This window comes from Macrobrachium rosenbergii, chromosome 10 (genome assembly GCF_040412425.1).
Source record: "Macrobrachium rosenbergii isolate ZJJX-2024 chromosome 10, ASM4041242v1, whole genome shotgun sequence".
NCBI lineage: Eukaryota > Metazoa > Arthropoda > Malacostraca > Decapoda > Palaemonidae > Macrobrachium > Macrobrachium rosenbergii.
The window spans coordinates 61,009,707-61,034,315 of NC_089750.1; the positions used below are offsets into that span (position 1 = coordinate 61,009,707).

At 39.5% G+C, this 24,609-nt stretch overlaps 1 protein-coding gene and 1 long non-coding RNA gene across 9 annotated transcripts in view; one reads left to right on the forward strand and one right to left on the reverse strand.

The window, feature by feature from the left end:
- LOC136842678 (uncharacterized) overlaps positions 1–17,605 on the forward strand; it is a 26,110-nt gene extending 8,505 nt beyond the window's left edge. The window contains exon 3 of the long non-coding RNA XR_010854304.1: positions 14,461–17,605. This is a non-coding gene — a long non-coding RNA (uncharacterized lncRNA). The remainder of the gene's footprint in view (positions 1–14,460) is intronic.
- A 643-nt stretch (positions 17,606–18,248) lies between these two features.
- The window catches only part of LOC136842676 (tubulin-specific chaperone C-like), a 39,748-nt gene continuing 33,387 nt past the window's right edge, over positions 18,249–24,609 (reverse strand). For all 8 annotated transcript variants that reach the window (XR_010854303.1, XR_010854302.1, XM_067110327.1 and 5 more), the window contains one exon: positions 18,249–20,179. Coding sequence is in view for 3 of the 8 variants with exons in the window: in XM_067110327.1 (XP_066966428.1) it covers positions 18,908–19,909 (1,002 nt within the window). In the remaining 5 variants the exon portion in view is untranslated. The remainder of the gene's footprint in view (positions 20,180–24,609) is intronic.

Consider the following 24,609-nt stretch of genomic DNA (forward strand, 5'->3'; position numbering starts at 1 on the left):
GAAGTGTGGATGCTAAAACTGAGCATCAGTAATGTTGGAAATGGTCAGGGGTTGGCAAGGTTTATGGGATTATTTTTAAAACTGCTGTTGCTTCTCATAGCTTTTACCCTTCAGGCTACATGAGTGTGTTTTGTTGGTTTGGTATAGACTCTCATGTTTGCTTAAAACAATCCATAGGTTAAATATATAGGTTTTCTGCTCATTTGATGTCAGTTTTACTAATTCTATTCAGTTATTATTTAATATTATTGGTGTATATTGGAAGTAGACCTTCTCTCAAGCAAATATTATTGAAAGAAATCGCTGCATCAGTTGCATTGATCTTGTATAGAGTCTTCTCGATATATAGAAGACTCTATACAAGATCAATGCAATATGCAGATTTCAATAAAATATTATTATTATTATTATTATTATTATTATTATTATTATTATTATTATTATTATTATTATTATTATTATTATTATTATTATTATTATTATTATTATTAAAGCAGCAGTGCTAGCTTTCTTTTTAAATTTTTTTTTCTTCTTCTAGGTTCTCTCTGCAGTTTAATAAATTTACAAATGAAGGCACTATAGATGAATGTATTTTCAATAAAATTACATGAAAAAAGGCAAATCTTTTATACTATAGAAACACACTTCCTAAAGAAGCTCTGATTGCTTGTTTATTCATGGGTTGGTACATGTTTGAGAAGGCTGGTGTGGACAGTGTCAGTAACATGAGACATAACGAAAAAGACACTTGCATCAGCCACCTCTTACTCCTGTTAATCTGGCATCATGGTCTTAATGTACATTATTTTTATTTCTTTGTGTGTTTTCCCAGATACTGTACTATATTTGATGTTCCCTATGCTATTTCTAAGGGAGGGAAGGTGGAGGATTCCATTTATGTTCAAGGCAGGCTTCTTAGGGTTTAGGTAAAATTTTGGTATTACTCACGATTTCTGACTAAGCTGGGCTTCAGCAAGTAGATGACATGAGGTGCTGGCTGAGTTTTGTTGTGTTTTCCAAAAGTGGTTGGAACAGCTCCCCAATTATGGCATAAAATATCTTATACCACAAGGTATTTATTAAGGTTCTCTTAATTTAGTCAAGGTTTGTTTTTCTTACTCAGGGTTTGAGTTTGACTATTTTCTACAATATTTAATTATTGTTCTACTTTGGCATTTTCTTTGGTATACTTTATTTGTACAGAATAATGTTTCACATGGCATGTTCTTGCTGGTAGTTTGGATGCATTATTGCTTTGTAAAAGTTTTATTTTTTGTTTGCTGTTACTTCTTGGGGATACACCTTGTTCATTGTACCATTTGGCAGCCATATCCCTAAAAAAACATAAATTTCATATAAGTAACTTGCCAAGTAATTACATAGCTAAGGTTTCTACTTGTGCAGCAGCCTTTTTTAAAAATTCACAGTAATGCTTTTATTGTTTTTTGTGTAGGTAACAGGCTCCGCCCACTATCTGAACACTCGGGGAAAGAACCTTCAGATTAGTTCATTTGTGTTTCTGCTGCACCTTGTTGTACATCGGTGCCATTGCAGCAGCTTTTTGTTCTTGCTTTTTGGTTGTCTTTACTGGACTTTGGTGAAGTATTATCTCTTTATTTTTGTAGCTTTCAGAGCTTTTTGTCAGCTCATTAGTTTTTTGGGATCAGGATCCTAGTTTTATAGAGTTATGTCAGATTCTAGCTCTTCTAGTCTTCGCTATTGCAGTGAAGGATGCAAAACTAGGTTGACAAAATCTTGTTACGATCTACATTTGATTTATAGTAATTGTGGGGGACAAGAATTCATTAAGGAGCAAACCTGTAATGAATGTTCTGATTGGGATGAGAAACGGTGTGGAGGCACTTCAAAAGCTTGAAACCCTCTTCATCAAGTTTTTTTTTCAGACGTCAAGTTTTCATGTAGATTCGGAGCATAGCCTAGTATACTTTTAAGGTTAACTCATATACACCATACTGGTCTTTCATTTTCATAATCACTTTCCTCTCCCCAGGACTGAAGACTTCTTTCCATCACCCAACTTTACATTACCTGTGATGCTACCGTCAAAATCAGCAAGTATGTCTTTATGAGGTGTCATGTGAATACTAGCACCAGAATCCAAGTTCAATATTAATATGGAATTTTCTTCTTTCACTGATGACTTGTTCACAATTGTATTCTTTCTGTCTTTTCACTTTCATTTTCAATTACAGCAACAATTGCCTTTGTGTTTATTTTGGTTTTGGCAACTTTTGCTGTTAGCTCCTCTTCTTCGGATTCACTTTCACTGTTTTTATCACTGTCATATTGTGCTGTCTTCCCTGATATTTTCCTCTTGCTTCTTTTATTTTGTTTGTCTTCCATCTTTTATTTTGTCTGTCTTCCATCTTGTATTTTCTTTCTCCTTGTCTCATCTTTCTTCCTTGTTGTGGGCTACATGCATTGCAGACAAATCTTCTGTCTTCTTTCTTGGAGCCTCTTGCACCATCCTCTCGTCTATAATTTGTGCTTGAATTTCTATCTTTTCTTGAATCTCTTCTGAAGCTTGTTTTATAGAGTGAAGGTTCCTCTTCTTTAATTGCCTCGAGTTTATCTTGCCTCTCCTCGAAAAGCAGTATGTATTGACTTAACATTTTTTATATTTAAATCTTCAGTTTTTGAGAACTGTGACTTCAACAAAATTTGATACTTGTGAATATGTTTAAGACCTCCAAGCACAAACACAGCTACCATTGAGTCTCCAAATTGAGCCACTTCTTTTTCTGGAGCTGCATTTGCATCTCTGGCCAATCTGATTACATAAGCTATATATTCCCTCATAGACATTTCTTCAGTTTTTCTGCATTTGCACAGTTCTTCCAGCAGATCAACTATTTGAAATGTATCCATTTTTGTGTGGATACCACTCAAAATTCCCTAACTTCTTTTGCTTTGGTGCATTCGATGATGCCGTCCAGATCCAAATTATCCACTCTTTGTCTGATATAACTGAGTCCGTCATTATTTCTCTGAAATTGCAGTTGCGTCCAGTCGTCTTGATCTTCAACATATCCTAGACCTATACATTCCCACCACCTTTTCTGGGTGAGCGCAGCTCTAGTTCTTTTTGCCCAATGGAAATACTTTGATTCATCCAGAATTTCATGACTTTTTCTTTCTCTGTCCTCGCTCGCCATTTCATGTATCTCACTGTGTCGCGGCACTCTCGTAGGTGTCATGGCACTCTCTTAGGCGTCATGCCACTCTCGATGTTGTTCGACTTCCAAAGTTTTCACTGCCTATAACTATATGTGCAAATGGATGGTGTAGCCATGGGCTCCATTGTGGGGTTACTCTTTGCTAACTTTTATATGTGCACAACAGGTTGGTTTTTGTTTTTATCATCCCTCAGCTGTGCCTTTACTTTTACTTCAGTTATCTAGATACCACATTTGTCAATATCCAAGCAAGTGAAGGGCTTGCATTACATAAACGTAGTTTTGATGGCAATGCTGTTCTTAAATTTACTTATGAATCAGTATTTGTGGTAAGTTTGTAAAGACTGGGGTATGAGTGACATACTGGCTGGGTGTTTACTGGTTTATTGGTGGTTCCTTACTGAGATCAATGTACAGAATCTTCGAAGATGTTATTGACGCGTGGGAGCGGTAAGGTAGCATCTACACACAGACAGGTAAAACAGAGGTAAAAGATTCAGGATTCCTGGAGAAGGCATCTAGGGGTCCGGTGGTGGGGTGGGTCATCTCGGAGGGTCGGACTTCTACTGAGAACTTGGGAATGGCGGGAAGCAGCGAGGCGGCGAAGGGTCTGTCAGTGCGTGGGTCGTCATCTTGGGTCGGCCGTGTCCTTCGGGTCACTCCGGGGTCACCAGTGTAAGGACTGGGGTATGAGTGACATACTGGCTGGGTGTTTACTGGTTTATTGGTGGTTCCTTACTGAGATCAGTGTACAGAATCTTTGAAGATGTTATTGACGCGTGCGAGCGGTAAGGTAGCGTCTACACACAGACAGGTAAAACAGAGGTAAAAGATTCAGACATCTGTGTTTGTCAGCAGACAAACAGATGGTGATATTGAGACACATAATAACGTACGGTGTTAAAACATACATCAGTGGAAAGGCCAGGAAATTCTACATATGGCTAATTGCATGAGATTCAAGGCAGATTAATGAATACAATGCAGTAGCATAACATGTGAAATGGCAAGATGTTTGTCGTCTTCACAAACAGAAACATACAGTTTGATACAGAAGATTCGGTGGAACATTATGAGTACATGATTAGAATGCTTGCATGGCAATGCAAGTAATGGTGATTGTACACAAATCGAGACAACAGTGGTTAAGGAGAAACAGACGGAAATATTGTATGGTTGAAATCGCGTTCCTGTAGAGAAAGAAAACGAGACGCTCCTGTTTTGTCGTGTCCACTCCGATGGATGATGATTGACGAACACACGAACACACGTGTTTGGAAGAGACAGTGTCGGGCTCTTACAAGTTTCCATTCCTGGATTGCTAGGCCCGAGTTCGAGTCTCCTCCCGGCCAGTGAAGAATCAGAGGAATTTATTTCTGGTGATAGAAATTCATTTCTCGGTATAATGTAGTTCGGATTCCACAATAAGCTGTAGGTCCTGTTGCTAGGTAACCAATTGGTTCATAGCCATGTAAAATAAGTCTAATCCTTTGGGCCAGCCCTAGGAGAGCTGTTAATCAGCTCAGTGGTCTGGTTAAACTAAGGTATACTTAACTTTATTTTTTCCATTCCTGGATGTGTTAGTAAAGCAAGAAAAACAAGGTACTATATCACCTCTATTTATAGGAAGCCCATAAATGGGAGGATTGTTTAAATGGCAAAAGCAAATGTCCCAAGAGAAATTTGAAAAGTGTAATTGATACTTGTGCACATAGGGTCTTAATTAACAACTGCTGTAACAACTGATATTGATTATTATTTCATTTAAAAAATGGTATAACGAACAGAATTTAGCCCCAACAAAGACACAACCACCAGATAAGTAATTTTTCTGTATTGCAGTAATTCATGCAAAGAGAATATGCTAGACAAATGCTATAAAAAGAAATGTAACCTACCAAAGAAGATGCCAAAATAGAACCGATTGTATAATATGAAAAACCTTAGGTCAAATCAAGAGAACCTTAAAACACAAGATGTGGTATACCAAATTTTATTCCCTGGTTAGGGAAGCTGCCACCTGACTTTTGTGAGAGAACTGCTACAAAGCTTAGCAAGCATCTCTCATGTCACCTCCAGTAGGTGCCATTTTTAACCACGTCACACAACATGGAAGAAGACCAATTAAGTAGGACATCACAATTAATACCAATACCGTTGACCCCCGGTATTCAAAGGGGATGCGTACTACTACCCCCCACGAATAGCTAAAATCTGCAAATACTTAATTAAAACCCCATCTGCAGATACTTAATAAAGACCCTTCTAACTGCCTATTTTGATAGTTCAAAACGCCAAAAAAACCCTCAAAAAATGCGTATACCTGAATATTTTAATAGTTTTATCACAAAAAATGTATTTAGTAATGAAAATGTGAAAATACAGCAATTTGTGAATATTTCTCTATAAAAATACTGCAAATAGGCGAATTTTTTGCGAATAATGTGTACATATGTTCCATAGAGAAATCTGTGAATAGGTGAGTCTGCAAATCCGGAACTGCAAATACGTACGTAGGCTGGGGTCGACTGTATATTTTTTAGGTGAAACGTACCCTCCATCAGTAGCTTTATCTGTGGTTACTTGGCACATGGTTTTACAACTGTGAAAATTGTAAAAATCGTTAACAAGCGAAATGCTCCCAATAGTTACTCCCCCACCCTTTAGGGGAAGGGGGTAAGACAGCGAGTGTTTTGGTTCATCATTGGTCTCTTGTGAGTGAATACGGCCAGACGTCTAGACAAGTGCTCAAAAATTCGTGTTTGTTTTCGGGGTTAATGATGGTTAGTATGGTTTTGGTCTGTATTTGGCAATATGGATTCTTCTTCTATCCTATCGAAATCTGTTAGATTTTGTGTTAAGTAATTGACGTACATATGCACGAACTTGCATGGATCATCGAGAGGTGTTATATGATTCTGACAACCTTCGTGATCATTGCAAGATTGGTTATTTATGTGCGCATTGAGTAATGTACATACACATGCACAAACTTGCATGGATCATCAAGAGATAATTTACGATTTTGACAACCTTCGTGATCATTACAAGGATTAGTCGTTGGGAGAGTTAAGGAGAATAAATTGCAGAATTAAAAAAGAAAGATAGACGTAGGAGAAAGTAAAAGAACAGTCTTGAATCTAGGTTTTCTTTAGAATAAACACCTGGTCAAGAAGTTAGAGATAGGTCTATAGTTTTTTCTTTAGCAGATATAGTGTAAGGATGGTACTGAGTGGCATACTGGCTGGGTGTTGTCTAGTTTATTGGTGGTTCCTTAGTGACTGAATGTATAGAGTCTTTGGAGTTGTTATTGGCTGGTGCGAGCCGCAAAGTAGTTTCTACAGACAGACAGGTCAAAACAGAGATTATGTTTCAGACATCTGTGTTTGTGGACAGACAAACAGATGGCGATTGTGAGAGACATAATAAACGTACAATGATAAAACATATATCAATGGAAAGGCCAGGAAATTCCACATATGGACATTTGCATGAAATTTGAGACAGAGCAGTGAATACAATGCAGTAGTACAATATATGTGAAATGGCGAGATGTTTGGCGGTTTCACAAACAGAAACATACATACAGTTTGATACAGAAGATTCGGTGGAACATTGAGTACATGATTGGAATGCGTGCATGGCAATGCAAGTAGTGGTGATTGTACATAGATCGAGACAACAATGGTTAGAGAGAAACAGACAGAAATATATATGGTAGAAGTTGCGTTCCTTCGAGTGGTCCCCTCCAGGTGACGCCCGGGAGGGAGAGAGAGAAAGCGGGATGCTTTGTCTTGTTTTCTCCAATGGATGATTCACACACGTGTGCCCGTAAGACCACCAATGTGGTCTCTTACAATCTCCCCGCCCAGCAAGGCCCCGATGCGGAAATCGTCTTGCTGACAATTTGGATGGGCACGAAGGGCTTGGGCCGGAGGCTGAAGGGCGGCACCGGCCAGCAGGAACCCAAGGAGGACAGCAGCGGGTTGAAGGATGACGTCGACTTGTCTTTTGTTGGTCAGGTCGTCCGGTATGAGTTCGGGGGTGGTGGCAGGCTGCCTGGAGGAGGTGTCCAGGGTTCCTGTGGTGGGGTGGGTCATCTCGGAGGGTCGAACATCTACTGAAAGCTTGGGAACGGTGGGAAACGGGGAGGCGGCGAAGGGTTCGTTGGCGCGTGGGTTTTCATCTTGGGTCGGACGTCTGCCATCAGCTCCTTCGGGTCACTCAGGGGTCACCAGTGTAAGGATGGTATTGAGTAACATACTGGCTGGGTGCTGTCTAGTTTATTGGTGGTTCCTTACTGACTGAATGTACAGTCTTTGGAGTTGTTATTGGTTGGTGCGAGCCACAAAGTAGTTTCTACAGACAGACAGGGCAAAACAGAGATTATGTTTTGGACATCTGTGCTTGTGGACAGACAAACGGATGGCAATTCTGAGAGACATAAACATACAATGATGAAACATATATCAATAGAAAGGCCAGAAGATTCCACATATGGACATTTGCATGAGATTTGAGACAGGCTAATGAATACAGTGCAGTAGCATGATATATGTGAAATGGCGAGATGTTTGGCGTCTTCACAAACAGAAACATACATACAGCTTGATACAGAAGATTCAGTGGAACATTATGAGTACATGATTGGAATACTTGCATGGCAATGCAAGCAGTGGTGATTGTACATGGATTGAGACAACAATGGTTAGAGAGAAACAGACAGAAATATGTATGGTAGAAGTTGCGTTCCTTCAAGCAGTCCCCTCCAGGCGACGCAAGGGAGGGAGAGAGAGAAAGCGGGATGCTTTGTCTTGTTTTCTCCGATGGATGATTCACACACACGTGCGCCCGTAAGACCGCCAATGCGGTCTCTTACAATAGATCCTTCTACACCAAAATATCAGCTCGGGTAGTAGGCTAGATTTAATGTAGTGAGTTGATTCAGTTAAATCTAGAATTGAATTGTATGTAACTATTTCAGTTGTTACATGTATGTCCATTGCATTGGCAGGTACAGTGTCCCATTGGCCACTCAGCGATTGCAGCCTTCCCCTGTCCCATTGGTTCCACCTGCCAACAGGCCTGATAGTCCCGGGTGTTTCCAGACGAGGACTAACATCCCAGGATGTTCAAGGACTGTGCCCTCTGTCTCCTGCCTTTGCTTTCAGTCCACCATGGACAGAGTTAGATTATGGTTGTATTGGACAATTGTTATAGGTCTAGATTTTGTGTTTGACCCCGTTGTCCCATGGTTATTTTAGTGATTCGTCCGAGCCAGATAACCAATTGCGGCACATTGAGAGTGCTGCCAAGGTGCAAGGTGCCGTGCCTACCAGTTTGTGAGGCGCCGCGCCTCCCAGGGTGCGAGGCGCCGCACCTCCCAGGGTGCGAGGCGCTGCACCTCCCAGGGTGCGAGGCGCCGCGCCTCCCAGGTGCAAGGCACCATGCCTGCCTGCTAGTGCCAGGCTTTGCTCCTGCTAGTGCCCATGGCGTCATGCCTTCTTCGTTTGTTAGCAGTCCTGGGCCTGTAGTTAACTATCAAAGTCAGTGTTCGCACTAGTTCAACCCTTTTAATCACCGATGGTACAAGTTTGTTTTGACTAGCCCGCTGTTATGCCAGCTCCCATTGTTTTGTGGTTTTCAAGCTTATGCTGTGTACCAAATTTTAGTTTTTGCCCATTAGTCCATGTGTTTCTGCAAACAGAGTTCTTAAGGGTGTCTGCGAGTCCGAACAAGTAGTCTGAAGGGCCAGCGGTGAGTCTGTGTGGTTGTCTGCAAGTCCATGTGATTCTGGGTAGCAGGCGGCAAGTCTGTAGGTGTCCGTATGGACGACAGTGAGTCCGAGCAATTTTCTTTGATTCATGGAAGTCCGCTCGGCTGGCAGTGAGTCTGCACATTTGTTGGCGAGTCTGCACGGTTGTCTGCAAGTCTGCATGTACCTCTTGGCCTGCAGCAAGTCCGCTCAGGTGTCGGCGAGTCTGCACGGTTGGTTGCGAGTCCGAACGGTTGTCAGCTTCAGTGAGTCCACATGACGCTTCCGTGAGTCTGTTAAAGGAGGCGAAGTCCTATTAGTGAGAGGACTTTTGAGTTTAATCCTCTGTCAGTTGGATTAGGAGAACTTTAGCACCTGGTCTTGGGAGACCATGTATTTCTGGGGCTACTTTTGTCCTTGCCCTTCCTGTCAGCATTCTCCTTTGCCTCCTTTTTAGGAAGGGGAACATTTAGGCTATTCCCTCAATTTTAAGGAAATAGTTCAGTTGTGCTTAGACAAACTCCTCAGTCCTGCCTTTAAGCTATCTGTTCCTGTACTTGGGAGACTTCCCCGGTCTTCCTTCTGGGCTCAGGAGGGAGGAAGTGCTCTTTTTGGCAGCAAGGATCCAGTTTTCTTCTACCAAACGGGATGTGTGTTTCCTCCAATATTTCAAGAATCCTAAATCTGATTAACTTATCTAGCCTTGTGCCAATTTTTCCAGATTGGACCTCTTCACTGAAGTAGGGAACACATGTTGTAGACTCCCTGGTAAAGGAAGGAATTTTTTTTGCATTCCTTTCAGGAATTCACTCTCTTCAACCTTTCAGTCATATAGAGCATCCTAGAGAAGAGACAGGTGTTGGTTGAGAAGTCTTGTTTCCCTTAGAGAAGGCAGCATTAGAGGAAGTAACAGCTACCTTGCTGGCCTTCTTACACAGGCTATTCCTAGTGCCAGGCATAGGAGTTTGGATGATGGTAGTAGGCATGTACAGGCTCAACCACTGGCCCACTGTTTCCCTTTTTTGCCGTGTTGTCAGCCTCCACAGTCTTTAACCTCCATGGAGAAAGGACATGAATGTTTATGGGGTACATGAACGGTGCATACTCTTATGTCCCCAGTCACCAACTTTTTAGAAGTGCCTGCTCTTTGTCTTTTGGGGGAAAGACATATCATTGTCAAGCTCTTGGTTTTGGGCTCAGTTCCTTGCCCCAAGTATTTGCTGGGGTACTGTCCCCTTAATGTATGTTTTCTTATTAGGAGTAAAGTTACTTCTGTATCTGGATGATGGGTTATCTTTTTGGAGTCCAGGGGGTTTGTGTGAGGGGGCAAGAGACCATGTACTTGGCTTGGCAAGGCCCTAGGTTACTAAAAGGTCTGGGGTCATCTCTCTAACCTAAGGAAAGAGTGACCTACCTGGGCATGGGGATTGATTCTGTTTTGTTCAGTGTTTTCCGACACAAGCTCAAGAAGACAATCTGTTGTTAATCATGAGAGAACTTTCCTCCTCAGGGTGCATGCCCCCCAATGCTGGTTGTTTTGCTTAAGCCATTTGTCTTTTGTGGAGAAGTAAGTTCTGAGTACTGTACTTGACTTTGGATGTTAGCTCTTCAGTTGCATTGGCATGGAGAGGAACTTGGCCATTGAGTTGTAGTGTAGAGCTTTTCCTTCATTGGTCATTGTCCTTAGTATCACTTATCGCAGAGAAGTCCCTAGAATCCCTGAACCCAGACCTCTCACTATATGCAGTTGCCTCAGACGAGGAGGGGGTATGGTTTTTGGGAACCAGTCGCTTCAAGGTGTGGTCACCAGACTTTAGCCTCTGGACAGTGGAGAGGAAAATTGTACATATGCCTCAGTTTTTCCTGGTTGACTGTATGGTTGGTGGACACATTAAGTCATCCAGGACAGCACTCTCACGCGTTTAATCTTTCCCTGTAGGTTACGCGGCAGTTAGGAAAATGTTTGGCAACCCCTTGTTGATCTCTTTGCTGCCAAGCTGAATCATTGTCTCCCCAATTTCGGGCCCTCAAGCCTGGGCAGTAGACGTTGGGACACAGGATTGGACGCTTATTTGTATATCCCATCCTTATGTTTCTGCTGTTGAAGGGGGTGCTCTAGGGTTGAGGGCTCTGTGAATTCCACTATGTTTCTAAACGTGCTTTGTGGCAAAGGATGCATTAGCTCTCAGTCCTTCCATACTTCAGTAGAATTCCTAGACATTACCTCCATAGTAATCTGCTTTGTCAGGCAGGGAAGAGGAAAGCCTTAGGGAAATATTGAAATGCTTTGACTAACCTCATGGAACTGTCATCTGACTTCCGAGCTCCAGGGACTTTTATTAGTCATCTAGGGAGTTTTTTATTTTAGGGAAAAAGTATATTAATTTCTTGTTCAGTATAGCTGGAGCTGTATAAATTATGATGCAAGTTCAGAGGCAGTCCCTGTCTGCACTCGTATATTAACAGGATTAACAATGTATAAAGGCCTGCACTCCTTGAGAAATAGCAAAGAATTGTCCGTTTCCTACATCTAGGCTATAATCCATGCTGACTTAAGCGAAACTGTTCACACTTTTCTGCTGGATTGCTTGAAATTCTGCTAAGCTGCTTTTATGGAACCTAGTCTTTAGCTTAAGTCTCCTTAGTGGCCTTCCTTGCTACCCCTGAGAGGCTTCTCTCAAGGCTCTTTCGTAGAACACTTCTTCTGGGGCAGTGGCATCAGCCAGAAGAGGAAGTAGGTTACATGCGATTTATTCATTAGTGGGGTGTTCACTTACTGGAGCAGTACTATCTTTTTATGCATCCTTTCATGCTAAGATGATGTCAAGACCAAGGCTCTTCCAAGAGTTTTCTCTATCCCAGCTTTAGAGACCCTGACTCCTGGAAAAGGAGTTTCTTTGATGCTCTGTCAAGACTATAAGGATTTATCCCATCTTAACCATTAAGGAAGCAGCGTAAGAATTTAGTTTGCACTGTCAAGAATCCTTAGGTTCCTAAGTCTTAGATGCCATGATTTTCTCCATTGTCCTTAATCTTGGAAGCACACCATGCATTGTCTCCAGAGGATTGTCCCCTTTTGTTGGTGAAAGTACAATGTCAGAACGACAACTACATTGATTAGTTTTCATTAGCACCTCATTCTAGACTGTCAAGTCTTGGCTGCACAGTGGAGGTGTAACTCTGTGTTGTCTTCTAACTGCTTCAGAGGCGTATTTATCAAGCAGGGACTGCCGCACACTAACACCTATAGTTGCGGCAGGGAAGATTTCCACTAGTCTTCCCCTTGTGTGTTATGAAGAGGTATAGGTTTTCACTATCGACCCCATCCTGGTTAAGTGAGAAACCTTATGTATTGGAGTTAGTAGTATATAGTACATAATATACTCTACTTTGTTTTGACTGCAGGATTGTGCTTAGTTTTAATTGCTTTGTTTCTCTTAGGTAGGAACAAAGTTCATTGGAGTAAATAATGTTGGACTTATGTTGCAGAGCCATTACTCCTCATTGGAGAAAGCTACCCTGAGCTGTTCTAGAACCACCTTTTTCAGGAAAAAATTGGTGGTGGTCTTTTGGGTGTGAGATGCCACAGCAACTCTTGTTAGGTAGGTGATAACTCTATAGGGATCATGTTCAGTTTTGGTTTTAGCTCTCAATAAACTCTGCAGGCCTGAGGCACAGAGGCCAAACTTGCCATTCTGTGTTGCACAATCCCAACCAATGGCTATATACAGGGTCCATATTCCACCTCCTTGCAATGGGATCATATGCATCAGATAAGCAGCGATAAGGACATTTCAAATATCTAATAATTTGGTTATAGGAAAATCTCTGGACCTCCTCCAGCACACAGTGTTGGAGTCAACTAATGATGGAGGGTAAGTTTCACCTCAAAAATAATGTACTTACCCTCCGTCATTGAGATCCCTCCCTCCTCCCTTCTTAAGAGATTAAGAGATGAATTATGAACCAAAACACTCACTGCCTTACCCCACCCTCTCTCTAAAGTGTAGGGGAGTAACTATTTGGAGCATTTTGCTTGTTAACAATTAACATTTTAACACTTGTCGAACCTGTGCTAAGTAGCTGCAGATAAAGCTAATGATGGAGAGTACTTAAAAAATTTATTTTATCATAAAAATTATTAGGGAGGTTCTGCTGATTCCTCACCCTAAATTCCTAGCCAAAAATGAAGATCCGCAAAATAGGTGGTCGCCTTGGAAAATTCTCCCCCTTCCTCAAGACCTGTCCCTATGTCCAGTTCATACATTGAGGGCTTATGTAGACAGGTCCTCTCACATCTCATCTGGGCCTCTCTTTATCAGAGAAGGGGGGGGGGGTAATATCTCTATGCCTGCTATTAGACAACAAATCCTATACTTCATCAAACAGGCTAATCCTGACTCAGTCCCAAGAGTTCATGATATTAGGGCTGTGGCCACCTCCGTTAACTACTTCCATTACATGAATTTCACGGATCTTACCAAGTACTGTACACTGGTTGGAAGTCACCCTTAGTTTTCAAACGTCACTATTTGAAATCCTTAGAAGCCCTTAAATTCTCAACAGTCGCGGCAGGGAACGTTGTCCCTCCCTCTAGAACCCTTTCTGATTCTTAGTCAATTCTTCCTCCACTGCCTCAGTTATCCCCTTACAGTCATTTCAGTCAGGCGTGCCTTGACCATATCCCCTGACCGTGTTATCTGTATTTTTGTCCAAGTGACACATTTATGTTATAATGTTTTCAGTTTTATATAATTATTTTGTTTAAGTATATTTTTACATTGTCATGTTAATTTTAAGCTCCCACCAGTTCCATTTGTACATTACTTGTTATTATTGCTAGCAATTAAATTGTTTGGTGGACCTTTGGTCTTCTGTTCCCCTTACATTTTGTTATCTTTTACAGTATAAGAATGATATTTATTTCTCTGTTAATTTTTCACCGGCTGACACGGGACCCGATCCAGAAAAAGGATTTTGACAAAGGAAATATGTTTCTGGAGAGGGGACCGTGTCACCCGGTGACCCGCCCCTGTCATATGTTGTCTCCCCCCCATAGTAAACATCATTCTAGTGGGGTGGTGCTTTCATGGAATGCGGCTAGCGGTGATTTGTGTACTGTCCGCGAGTGGTGCATGGGTTTGTAACGGCACCTCTCAGTGGGACTTTTGACTTTGGGATCTCTATAGGATAAGGTTCCATGTTTATATAGTTCACCCTTTTCCATACATGACTCCATCTAATGGAGCTTGCTCTGGGGGTAGTAACTCCAGCGTTTCATTTAGCTTTCTCTGGTATCTAGCAATGGAATTACCTTGAAATAAGTGCTGAATGGACTTTTTCACCGGCTGACACGGGACCCTCTCCAGAAATAGATTTTTCCTTTGTCAGAATTCTTTTATTATATCAGTCTTCAGGTGATGACCCCCTCACATTCAAGGAGACTCTTCTAATCCATAACCATAAGCCCACCTTGATCACAAGAAATTACATCCCTCTCTTCACCAGCAGGAGCAGGATAAAGTTGGGAAACAGGAATATACAAATCTTTCCCTGACAAGAAAACCAAAACCCCACAGTTCAGTTAGAAAACAACAATTATGAGAGTACCAAGTAATCTTTGACTCAGTACTATGGATATGTGGAGAGAACATTAAATTTAAGAGAAAACAGAAAGAAACAGTATGATCTAAGACAAAGGTGCTGTTTTGCCTGTCAAGAGTAAGAGGTGGAAGATGTATGAGTGTAACCAGCAATGACTTATGTTACTACAGTATTGTTATTTTCTGTCTGCACCAGGTGACTTACACCCAGGTTACCGTGTCCAAAGGGTTATTAGTTGGAAATGCTTGAAAATGGAAGACATACCTTATGCCTCCCTAAAACAAACAGTAACTCGGGGAATGAAAACTCACAAAGACTTCATTTTTGACAGTGTGTATACATGTATAGGAGTGATTATATAAGTTGAGACCTGATAAGACAGTGACTAATTACAGTGAATTTGCTGCTGTTGTTCTATATTTAAATAGATTACCTTTTTTCATGCAGTTTTATAGAGTACTGTACATATACTAAATCATAGCAGGGAAAAGTGCTTAAATACATGCAATATTTAGAGCATCTTATTTAACTTTTCACTACATTTACATATAGTAATATGTAGTAACAAATCACAAAGGCAGAAATTTACAATTCAGAAATATACATAGCCTAAATACATGAAAAATATATCAGAACATTAAAGAACACTAAAAAAATTTGAAAATACTATTTATGAGAATATTTATAAAGCATGAGAGACTATATACAATATATACCTGTACAAAGAAGAAATTAAGCATACATTAAAATATTAAAATATATATAGAGGATTGGCGCAGCTGTTTGTGTTCAGTCTTGGTGTCTTCATTATAATGAAGAAGGATTCTTGAATTTTTAACTCTAAAAGTAGAAGAAACATTTGAGATAATTATTAAAGTTTTCTAAGTCAAATTTTACTTTACAGATACTGTACTTTCAGTGGTTCCTTCTGGAAGATTAAGTTGGTCTTATTAGTGCCTGTGTTCTGCTGCTGACAACTCTCAAGGAAATACTGGTTCAACTAGAACCAATGTAGCCTTGATGGTAGCAAGGACACTGGAAAAGGTAAAATGTGGATGTGCCTAGGGCATCTGGCAATTTATCCTTCCTTTACAAAAATAAAGGATATTATTTTGAAGCTGTTATACAAAGAAAATTTTGGTGTTGACCACTTTCACTTTGCTTCACAGAGCATACTCTCTAAGGCTCCCATACAAGCAACGATTATAGCAGTGATCATCGGCATCGCAAGTAAGTCGGAGCACGTAGGGGGTCATTATCCTTCTGAGAGTGGGCAGACCCTGGTGATCAAATGATTGTAGTGGGAACCTAACAGTGCTCGTGATTTACTTTTGATATTTCCAGATTGTGATGTTTGGGGGTTTTATCTAGCAGTACTCTTCAGTAGCTTAGCAACTCTTGAACTTAACACATATCTTGTATGCTATGGGCTATTTAGAACATCATGGCCTCAAGTGATAAAGAAATCTGGAAGGTATCATGAGATAGCTCAATTCTTTTATTAACCACTCTTTCTTCTCCTCTCGTTTGATTGACCTATTTTGTCCAAGACAGAAGCTGCAGCAGCTGCTCTGTGCTAATGTAATCTCCTTGAAAGGCGATGCCATGTCCCCACCAAACGAAACCTTTGTTGGGAATAAGATTAGATGATCAGAGAATATCATTGAAATGAGTGTGTAGCTGACTTCAATTTCAGTCTTACCTGAATTAAATTGAAATCAAAGCCAATGGTTGCTCTACATAAGGCCATATACAGTAATGTCAAGTTACTTGAATATTCTTAGGAAATAGAATTCATAGAAGCATTTTTTAAGAATAACCATTTAATGATACACTTTGATTATAACATCTTGAGAATAAAATCCTTTTTTAAAGCATGGGTAAAATGCCAGATGGCCTATACACGTCCAATGTTTGCCTTTTCCGGTGTCCTTGTTGCCAGAAGACTATTAGCTCTAGTCTAGGACCGATCTTTCTTAGAGAGTAGACCAGCGTAGAACTGGCAGTAGTAGGACACGGGGCCACTGTTAAGACCAACCTAGTCCCCAAGGGGCCACTGTGAAAGTATCTGTAATGTAACCTTTGAGCTAGAAAACTTTGAGTAAAATCATCTCAAATGATTCTTCTACTTAGAGCTGAGAATTCAAGAATCCATCTTTATTTTAATGAAGAAACCAAGAATGAACACAGCAGCGCCTGTCCTCTATACATATTCTAATGTATGCTTAATTTATTCTTTGTATACAATATACAGTAATGTAGTTCCTCATAGGTTATATTCTTGTAAATAGTATTTTCATGTTTTTATCATTTTAATATATGTTTAATGTATTTATGTATATTTCTGAATTTTAAATTTCTCTGCCTTTGTGATTCTTTTTGAGTTTTGAAAATTACACACAAATGTAGATAGAGAGATAGAACATATAATTTAGGCCAAATGCCAAGCGTGCTGGGACCTATGAGGTTATTCAGTGCTGAAAGGGAAATTGACTAAGATTTGAAAGGTGTAACAGGGGGCAAACTTTGCAGCTGCACTGTAAAATAATTGTTAAGAGAGGGTGGAAAGTCAGTTGGAAGAAAGAATATGAACAGAGGTACAGTTAAAGGAGTGAAAAGGGATACAGCCAGGTTAAATTTTAATTAAAATGCTCTGGACATGGTATGCATTTGAGTACTTATCCTTGCTACAATTCCCAAGAGAAGGCATTTGTGATGTATCACACGTAACTTCATTTGGAAACTGATTAAGTTTACTCTATGAGGAGGAGGAGATAGAGAACTAACATTAACAGATATAACATCAAAAGAATGTATGTTGTGATGCTCCGATACTTGATGAAATGTTTGAGGGAAAGCATTTTTCTGTATTCTTTTTATTATTGAGGACCCTAACCAGACAACCAAGTATTTTAACCCCCATATAGTGTTTACCTCTTTTGGACATTGTTCTTGATTTCTCTTCAGTAGTTTACCTCTCACTTTGTTTTCTACTTGTGACCCTTATCCTATACTTTTAAGAAAGTTAAAATATATTCTTCACTAATTTTACTGGCCTTTTATTCTTTGATTTTTTGTGCATTTTTTTTTTTTATCTATCCTTTCACACTTTTAAAAATACTTTGCATCCTGCAAGGTATACTGTATATTTACTGTCCAGCCATTTATAATCCTATGCAAGAGGCTACCTTTGAACAGTAGCAGATAAAGAACCTCTGAATGCATGAATACCCTTGTGTTAAATTTTCATGTACAATGCCAATGGTAATTGGCATTTATACTTAAATATCACAAAAGGGTATTTATTTGTTCATTTTGTCCTTCTTACTGATTTTTCCTTTGTCAAAATCCTTTTTATACTTAAATATCACAAAAGGGTATTTATTTGTTCAGGGGTTCCTTGTCAGCTACTGTCCAAAGGCAGCCTCTTGCATGGGATTAATACATGACACTGCCAGGTTTAATCATATCTTCGCAGGAAAAACAAGTCTTTGCTCTTACATACTGTATACATACATGAAGTGTCTTATAGTGGGTCATTTAGATTGAGAAAAGCTCAAGTGTTTACATTTATGGAGTGTCTTGCTGATGACTTGTATTTGCTTTATTTACCTCTACTGTAGTACTGTGACAGCACTATGCCAAAGTTATGATTATAAGAACATATGGTGGTAAAGAAAAAGACAAGAACATCAACGTAAATCTGTACCATATGATAATCTTTATTGTCTAACAAATATACAAATCTTTATTGACTAAAATATACAAAGTGCATCAGTGTCTAATGGTAAAGCAGGAAAGGCATAAAACTTTCAATGTAAGTACCTTTTTCTAGATATTAAGCCCTAGTAATTGATCTGAGACACCTCAAACTTTCAGGGTATAGTAGGCATGTATAAAGTCTGGTTTCATCATGATTCCATATCAAATATATCAGTGGCTGTAACATTGTTGATAAGTAGCATAGTACTTTTAAAGTACTGTAGCAAGGCCTTGAATATACTGTATATGCATGCAACAATCACACTTGCGTGCCTGGGAATTAGATTTTATTCAACTTCTTAAATATCTTGGACAACCCCTGAATACATGAGCATTATTATATGATAGTAAACTAAATCCTGAATGTTTGATGCAAATAAATAACCATGGAATAACTGAGTAAGAAAGCACAATTAAACAAATATAAAAAAAATATCCCCACTTCATAATTTAAAGTCCCAGTGATACCTTAAAGCATGAGTTTACAAACAATATAGCTCAAAACTAAGAACAAAATAAAAAAAAAAACTTCTGCTAAAATTTTGAAACTAAAACCATTTAACTTCAAACTAAAACCATTTGACTTATATCACAACCAATCTGTCACTCTGCTACTTACAGGAATAACTTCCCAATTTGGAGACTTCTCATTTTTATTAAGCCAATGGAAATCATCAATCTTATCCCAGTTATTAGTGTCTAAGTCTAATCCACTGAATTTGTAATGTGTTCCCAGCTCTGGGTACTGCAGATTGTAAGGTGCAAAACGAACTGTATGGCAGTTTTCTATAATTGCAGCACCTGTTACATGCAAGTAAAAGTCTGTGTCCCTAGTATCGTGAATACGTACCTGCTGACATGCAATCACAAATTTGCAATTTACACAGTCCTTAATAAAGGCTGACCTAGAAGTTGGGCCTACAATTACTATGCAGTCAGTGAGTGATGCAAATTGCAGTGTACTAGGGTTACCTAGAGCTATCACTGTGCAGCGACTCAAATTCTGAAGATTTAACTGTCGATTTTCAAGATCACCTGCCAACTTTGTTAGGGTTTGACAAGACAAATCTTTAAAACCAAAAAACTGCCTTTCAATTATCTTATCTAAAGACTTTAGTTTTCCCTTTCCTGAATCTGTGTTGTCTAACTTCAGTTCTTTGTTCTTGTCCTTCTTCTCTGTATTTTTCTTACCAAAACCAAACCTCTTCTTGGGCTGAAGCTCATGGATTCTTTTATATACATCACTTTCAAGTTCATTGATATGCTCCTGAGCTTTCTTAATCTGAAAAGAAGCTAAAAACATTGATGATTCATTCAGAAATTGCTGTATTTTTTGAACATCTTTGACCATGCTATCCAAGTGAGGTATCAACTGAGACTTTTCAACTTCACCAGCCTGCTTAATTTTCAGTTCCAAGTCCTCTTTCAAACTTTGGAAGGTATCATAAAAATAGTCAACATTTTCAGATGCAGCCTCGTTGAGAGTTTTCTCTGTGCGGCGCTGCTCGGCTCTCTGAGCAATGGCCTCCGTTCTTTGTTTCATACGTTCAAGGAGTTGGGCAGGTGTACAGTCCTTATTTGTTTCCATCATGACTATCTTAAATGTACTGACACTTATATTCCTACTGCAGTTCAAATCTACAGATATAAATTTACTATTAACAATAAAACGCTAAGATTCCTGAGCCTTTGAAACTGCTTTTTCTGTTCTTAGTTTTTCTTTTTCATATTGTTCTCTCAGTTTTCTAGATGCAGTTTGAGGATCATCACCTTGTGAAACGTTTTTCAGTATTTGCATAAAGGCAGCATTCCGTTTCTGGGCTTCATCAGAGTAATTAGTTTCATGTCTTTCTGGTAATTCCTGCAATATACAGACAAGGCATTAGTTAAGAAAATCGACAAGCTGTTGTTGCCGATCTGCAGCATCATAACTTATTGACAAAACTCTATACAACTTATTCCTAGAATATTACCAAAATTTACAGAGTTAGCAATGATTGCCATTCACTTATAAAATTTATACACCATGGTCCTTAGTGGTTCTCAAATCAAGAAGAAATTAATCATAAAACGAACAGTAGACTGAATGCTATAACTTGTTGTCCTTGTGCCCAAACTCCCAGTCAGTGGTTGTTGTTAAGTAAAGGTTCACATTAAATCTGAGGGTAGCATATATGAAGGCCACATTCACAACAAATGGGAAACCAACTCTTGCCTGTTCTTGTCCTTTTTAACTCGGTTTATGGAACAAGGTATAGTATTAGTGGTTAGCTCTAGTTTATGGAGCAATTGGTACAGTGTTACTGGTTAGCTCTATCACCATTTTTTTCTATATATATTGTTTTTTTTTAACCTCAGATGAAAAATAATAAAATGAGTTCTGTACATGGCAAGTGTCCTATTATACACACAAAATTTTCTTTCTCTTTAACTACTTAGGATAAAAAAGAAAGCAGAATGAGCTCTGTACTGGCCATTCAAGTGTATTATGCTTGGTTATATAAAAGTAATGTATTAGGTGATAGGACAATTTTTACTTAATCTACTGTTGTAATTTTTTCTTTTGTATATTTTATAGTTAATGCTCAAAGTTTCTATATTCTTATTAATAGTTACTTTACTATTAACAATTTTTCTTTGTTCTTGGCAAATGAAACTATGCAAAAGAGAGATTACATTAACTTCACTTTATATTTGATATGACTTGGAATGCATATCAACTTGTTATAGGCCAGAAACTATCAGTCTGACAACTGAGGTTTGTAATAAGCAGGGTCAACCTATTATAGTGTAGAACACTTGCTGCTTGTGAATTCCAAATGATTAATTAATTTCAGCCAGTCCATTCATGTATAAAGTACAGGATCATGACTCCAGAAGCCTGTCACTGAAATAAAGAAATGAACATAAGAGAGGAAATGATTTTTAGAAAGAGGAAGATGACTATTCCCTTCTAACCTACCCCCATAGGTATAAGTTGGTCTACTACCAATTCAAATGATTATACCAGCTTAAATCTCTTGAAAAATCTCAATAATTAGCAAATGTTAACTGGCATTGCCAGGTACCTGCATTTGGAGTAAAGATAAAGCTATGATTTTATGTTTAGTAGTAACAAGTAGTAAAGGCTTTGATTTTGAATATTACTGAAGAACTCTTACTGGCTGTTTTGTCACATAATACTGGAGGCTGTAAGTATTCTCTGCCTTAAGCAGTAGAAAAGCTATACAGGCCTAGCATTGGCTTTTGATACTTTATGCAAATATCTTTCACCTCTGAAAGACTGCTGGATAATCGCAAATATCTTTTACCTCAAAGACTGCTGGATAACCTCCATGTGTGAAGCTGAAACACTATGAGATTGCCAAGGATTCTTTGGAAATGCATCTTCCTCCAGGTTGGCATGTACTGGAACTGACTGCCCAACAACACAGATGATCTCCAAGGTGTTGTTGCTATGGCCAAAGAGGGGCAATATTGCCATCTCATTCCTGGACATATGGATCTCTCTTATACCTCGCTGATGAGTCCAAAAGGCATGCCCATGTTGTCCCAAAAATGGATACCACATTTATTCTTCAAGCTGCTGCTTTTAGCTGTGCTGAACAGTTTACTGGCAGCTTGCAAACATATCTACCAGCAGAGTACACCAATAAAGACAAGGGCCTTACAGTTCTCCATTAGCAGGAACCATTCTGTTGGAAGGACCTGTTCCCTCAGTTTCCACTACTAGCTGGTGTGACTTCATCCTTGTGCAATCCTGATTCTTTGAAGAAGCCACTGTTGTTGTGATGTCAGTCTCAGACCTACAACCATTCCTACCAGAGCTGAGCTAATTCTTGAAGATTCAAGATGGTGGCCTTTAGCTTGAAGAAGCTGATGTGATGTCTCCTATCCTTCAAGGTTCTAATTCTTGTTGCCTATAGGTGTTAATAGGTTTGCTCCCAACATTAATCTTAAACATCTGTTAAATAGGTTTGCTCCCAACATTAATCTTAAACATCTGTTAAAGTCAATATCTCCAGGGAGAGGGGAACCACAAACTCCTAAAAGATAACGTAAAATCGCCACCACTGAGGAGCCTCCTAACCCATATCCAATGTTACAACTGAGTAACCATTTAGTAAATATGCTGCTGCCTATGATTTTGCAAACTGTAGCTACAACATCTCTAACCTAAAATAGCCAGAGGAAACCCCCTTCTCCACAGATGCCAGGTACCTGATCAGGGAATGCCACAATGTGGCCAAAGATACTAGAGCTAGAACTGCTAGGTCAAAACAAAGAGCCCCTGGTTCTGTCCTAAAGCAAACTAGAGCTGTTCCTATGTTGATGCCCATGTCCAAATACAAGGCACTCAGTGATGGCAATGAGTCTAATTTCTTCAAGTTATGTTTGATAAAATCCCAAACATTAGCAAATTATGCTCGAGTTGCAGCCATCACCAACCAAACATCTAGTTCCTCCAAAGTCTTAGTTTTCTTGTTTGGTTAGATTACCACTGCTACCAATGCAGGTGGAAAACTTAATTAGAAGTAGTTTGCAGATCAAAGCAGGATATATTCAAAATTGAAACAATGTAACCATTCAAATAATTGGATGAACTAAAATGTGGAAATAAGTATCCTTTAGGTCCCGGGATGTAAGGAATTTGTTCCCTTCTAATAGATTCTCTATGTACGAACTTCGTAAGGGGGCCGAGATCAATTATCACCCACTACTGTCCTGTCAACTTAAGCAAATGACTATAGAATCAGACTACTAGTCCCACACCACCTCTACTGCCTCCTCCTTCAACAATAATCTCCTATGCCTGGACTCTTAGAAGTCTATTGGCTGTGATGCAAGTTGGGGGGAAGGACTAGACTCTAAAGGTTGATCAGTTGCCCTCCATTTTCACTTGAATACCCAAAACTCAGCTTGCTGCAGTCCTCATCTCCAAAATTTCTGAAGCCAAGCAGCAATCAGCAGAACTATCAGTTAAAAAGTACTGTCTTCACTTCTCTCGGCTTTGTTATCCAGAATTTTGTCAAAGAGAATCCACTTTGCATTAAAGAATACCAATACCTGGAAAATGATCTATGGTGGATTCCTCAGATGCTAAGGAACATGGCTGATGACTTATGGGAGTAGTGGGCCAAACAGTTGTCACATTGCCTAAGTTCAAGAACAAAAAGGTGCAAAAGATCCAAAACTCATAGGTTCTTAATGTTCAAGAAAGATAGGCTGGACAACCCCCACATCACAATGTCCCACTTAATTAAATCAACTGGCAGGTACATTACCATGCTTATATTAAAGATGGCAACCTGGCCAAAAGATGACAACAACACCGTTCTCACAGCTTTGGTGATAGTGATGATACCCTCCAAATACTCAGCCCCTCAAGCACTGAAATGATGGCTTCCTATGCCCACTCCTGCCTTTAGACACAGGAATTCTCTGAAGCAATATTTGGCAGCAAGAACTCAATGACTTCAAAAAAAAAAGAGCCCCGGCCTATTCCTGAAATTACCTCTGAGGCAGAAGAGGGTGATGTGGCTGTCAGGAACAGCCTTGAATCAGATACAATCTATAGGGGTCCCTTGGGATTGAAACTTTTTTCCATACTAGGGTTGCAACTTTGCATGTAATTAAACATATGGATCATCCTGAAAATGAAGTGTGGAACAGCAACAGATTTATCATGTCTCTTGCTTCTTCCTCTTATTCCTCACTTTGACATCCAAAAAAAGGTTTACCTCCTGTACATCCTCCTTAGCCTTTTCTGCCAATCCCATGCAGTCCCAGTTGAGTCAAATCTGTTCTGCAGCCATAAAGAGCATCTTTTTCATAGTTTCCCTGAGAACAGCAGTTTTCCTGAACATAGTCATAAGAGCTATACTCTTCTTCAGCATCTTCAAGAGCCCAAGGACCTCTTCATTGTTTATCAAAAGATGCTGAAGAGGGACATCATTTCTAAAGATAAAAAGTCAAGACAAGGCTACCTCCCTTGTCCTCCCTGATACGAGTGAGGTGATCACCCGTTTCTTCCTCTTGGCTGAAACTCCATCCTATTGACTGGTGCAGTTTGATAAAGTCACTCGATGGAGGTCTTTAAGATCACTTCCAATTCCAGCAACTTCCTTTCCCACAATGGATCTTGAGAAACTTAATATGGTAAAACAGATCATGTCCTGTGCCACAGACAAGTGATCATCAACAGATAATTAATAAGGACGGTCGTCTTATTTGATCAATATCATCTTGGGGTCGAGCATTCACCAATCATAAGGACAGTCGTCTTATTTG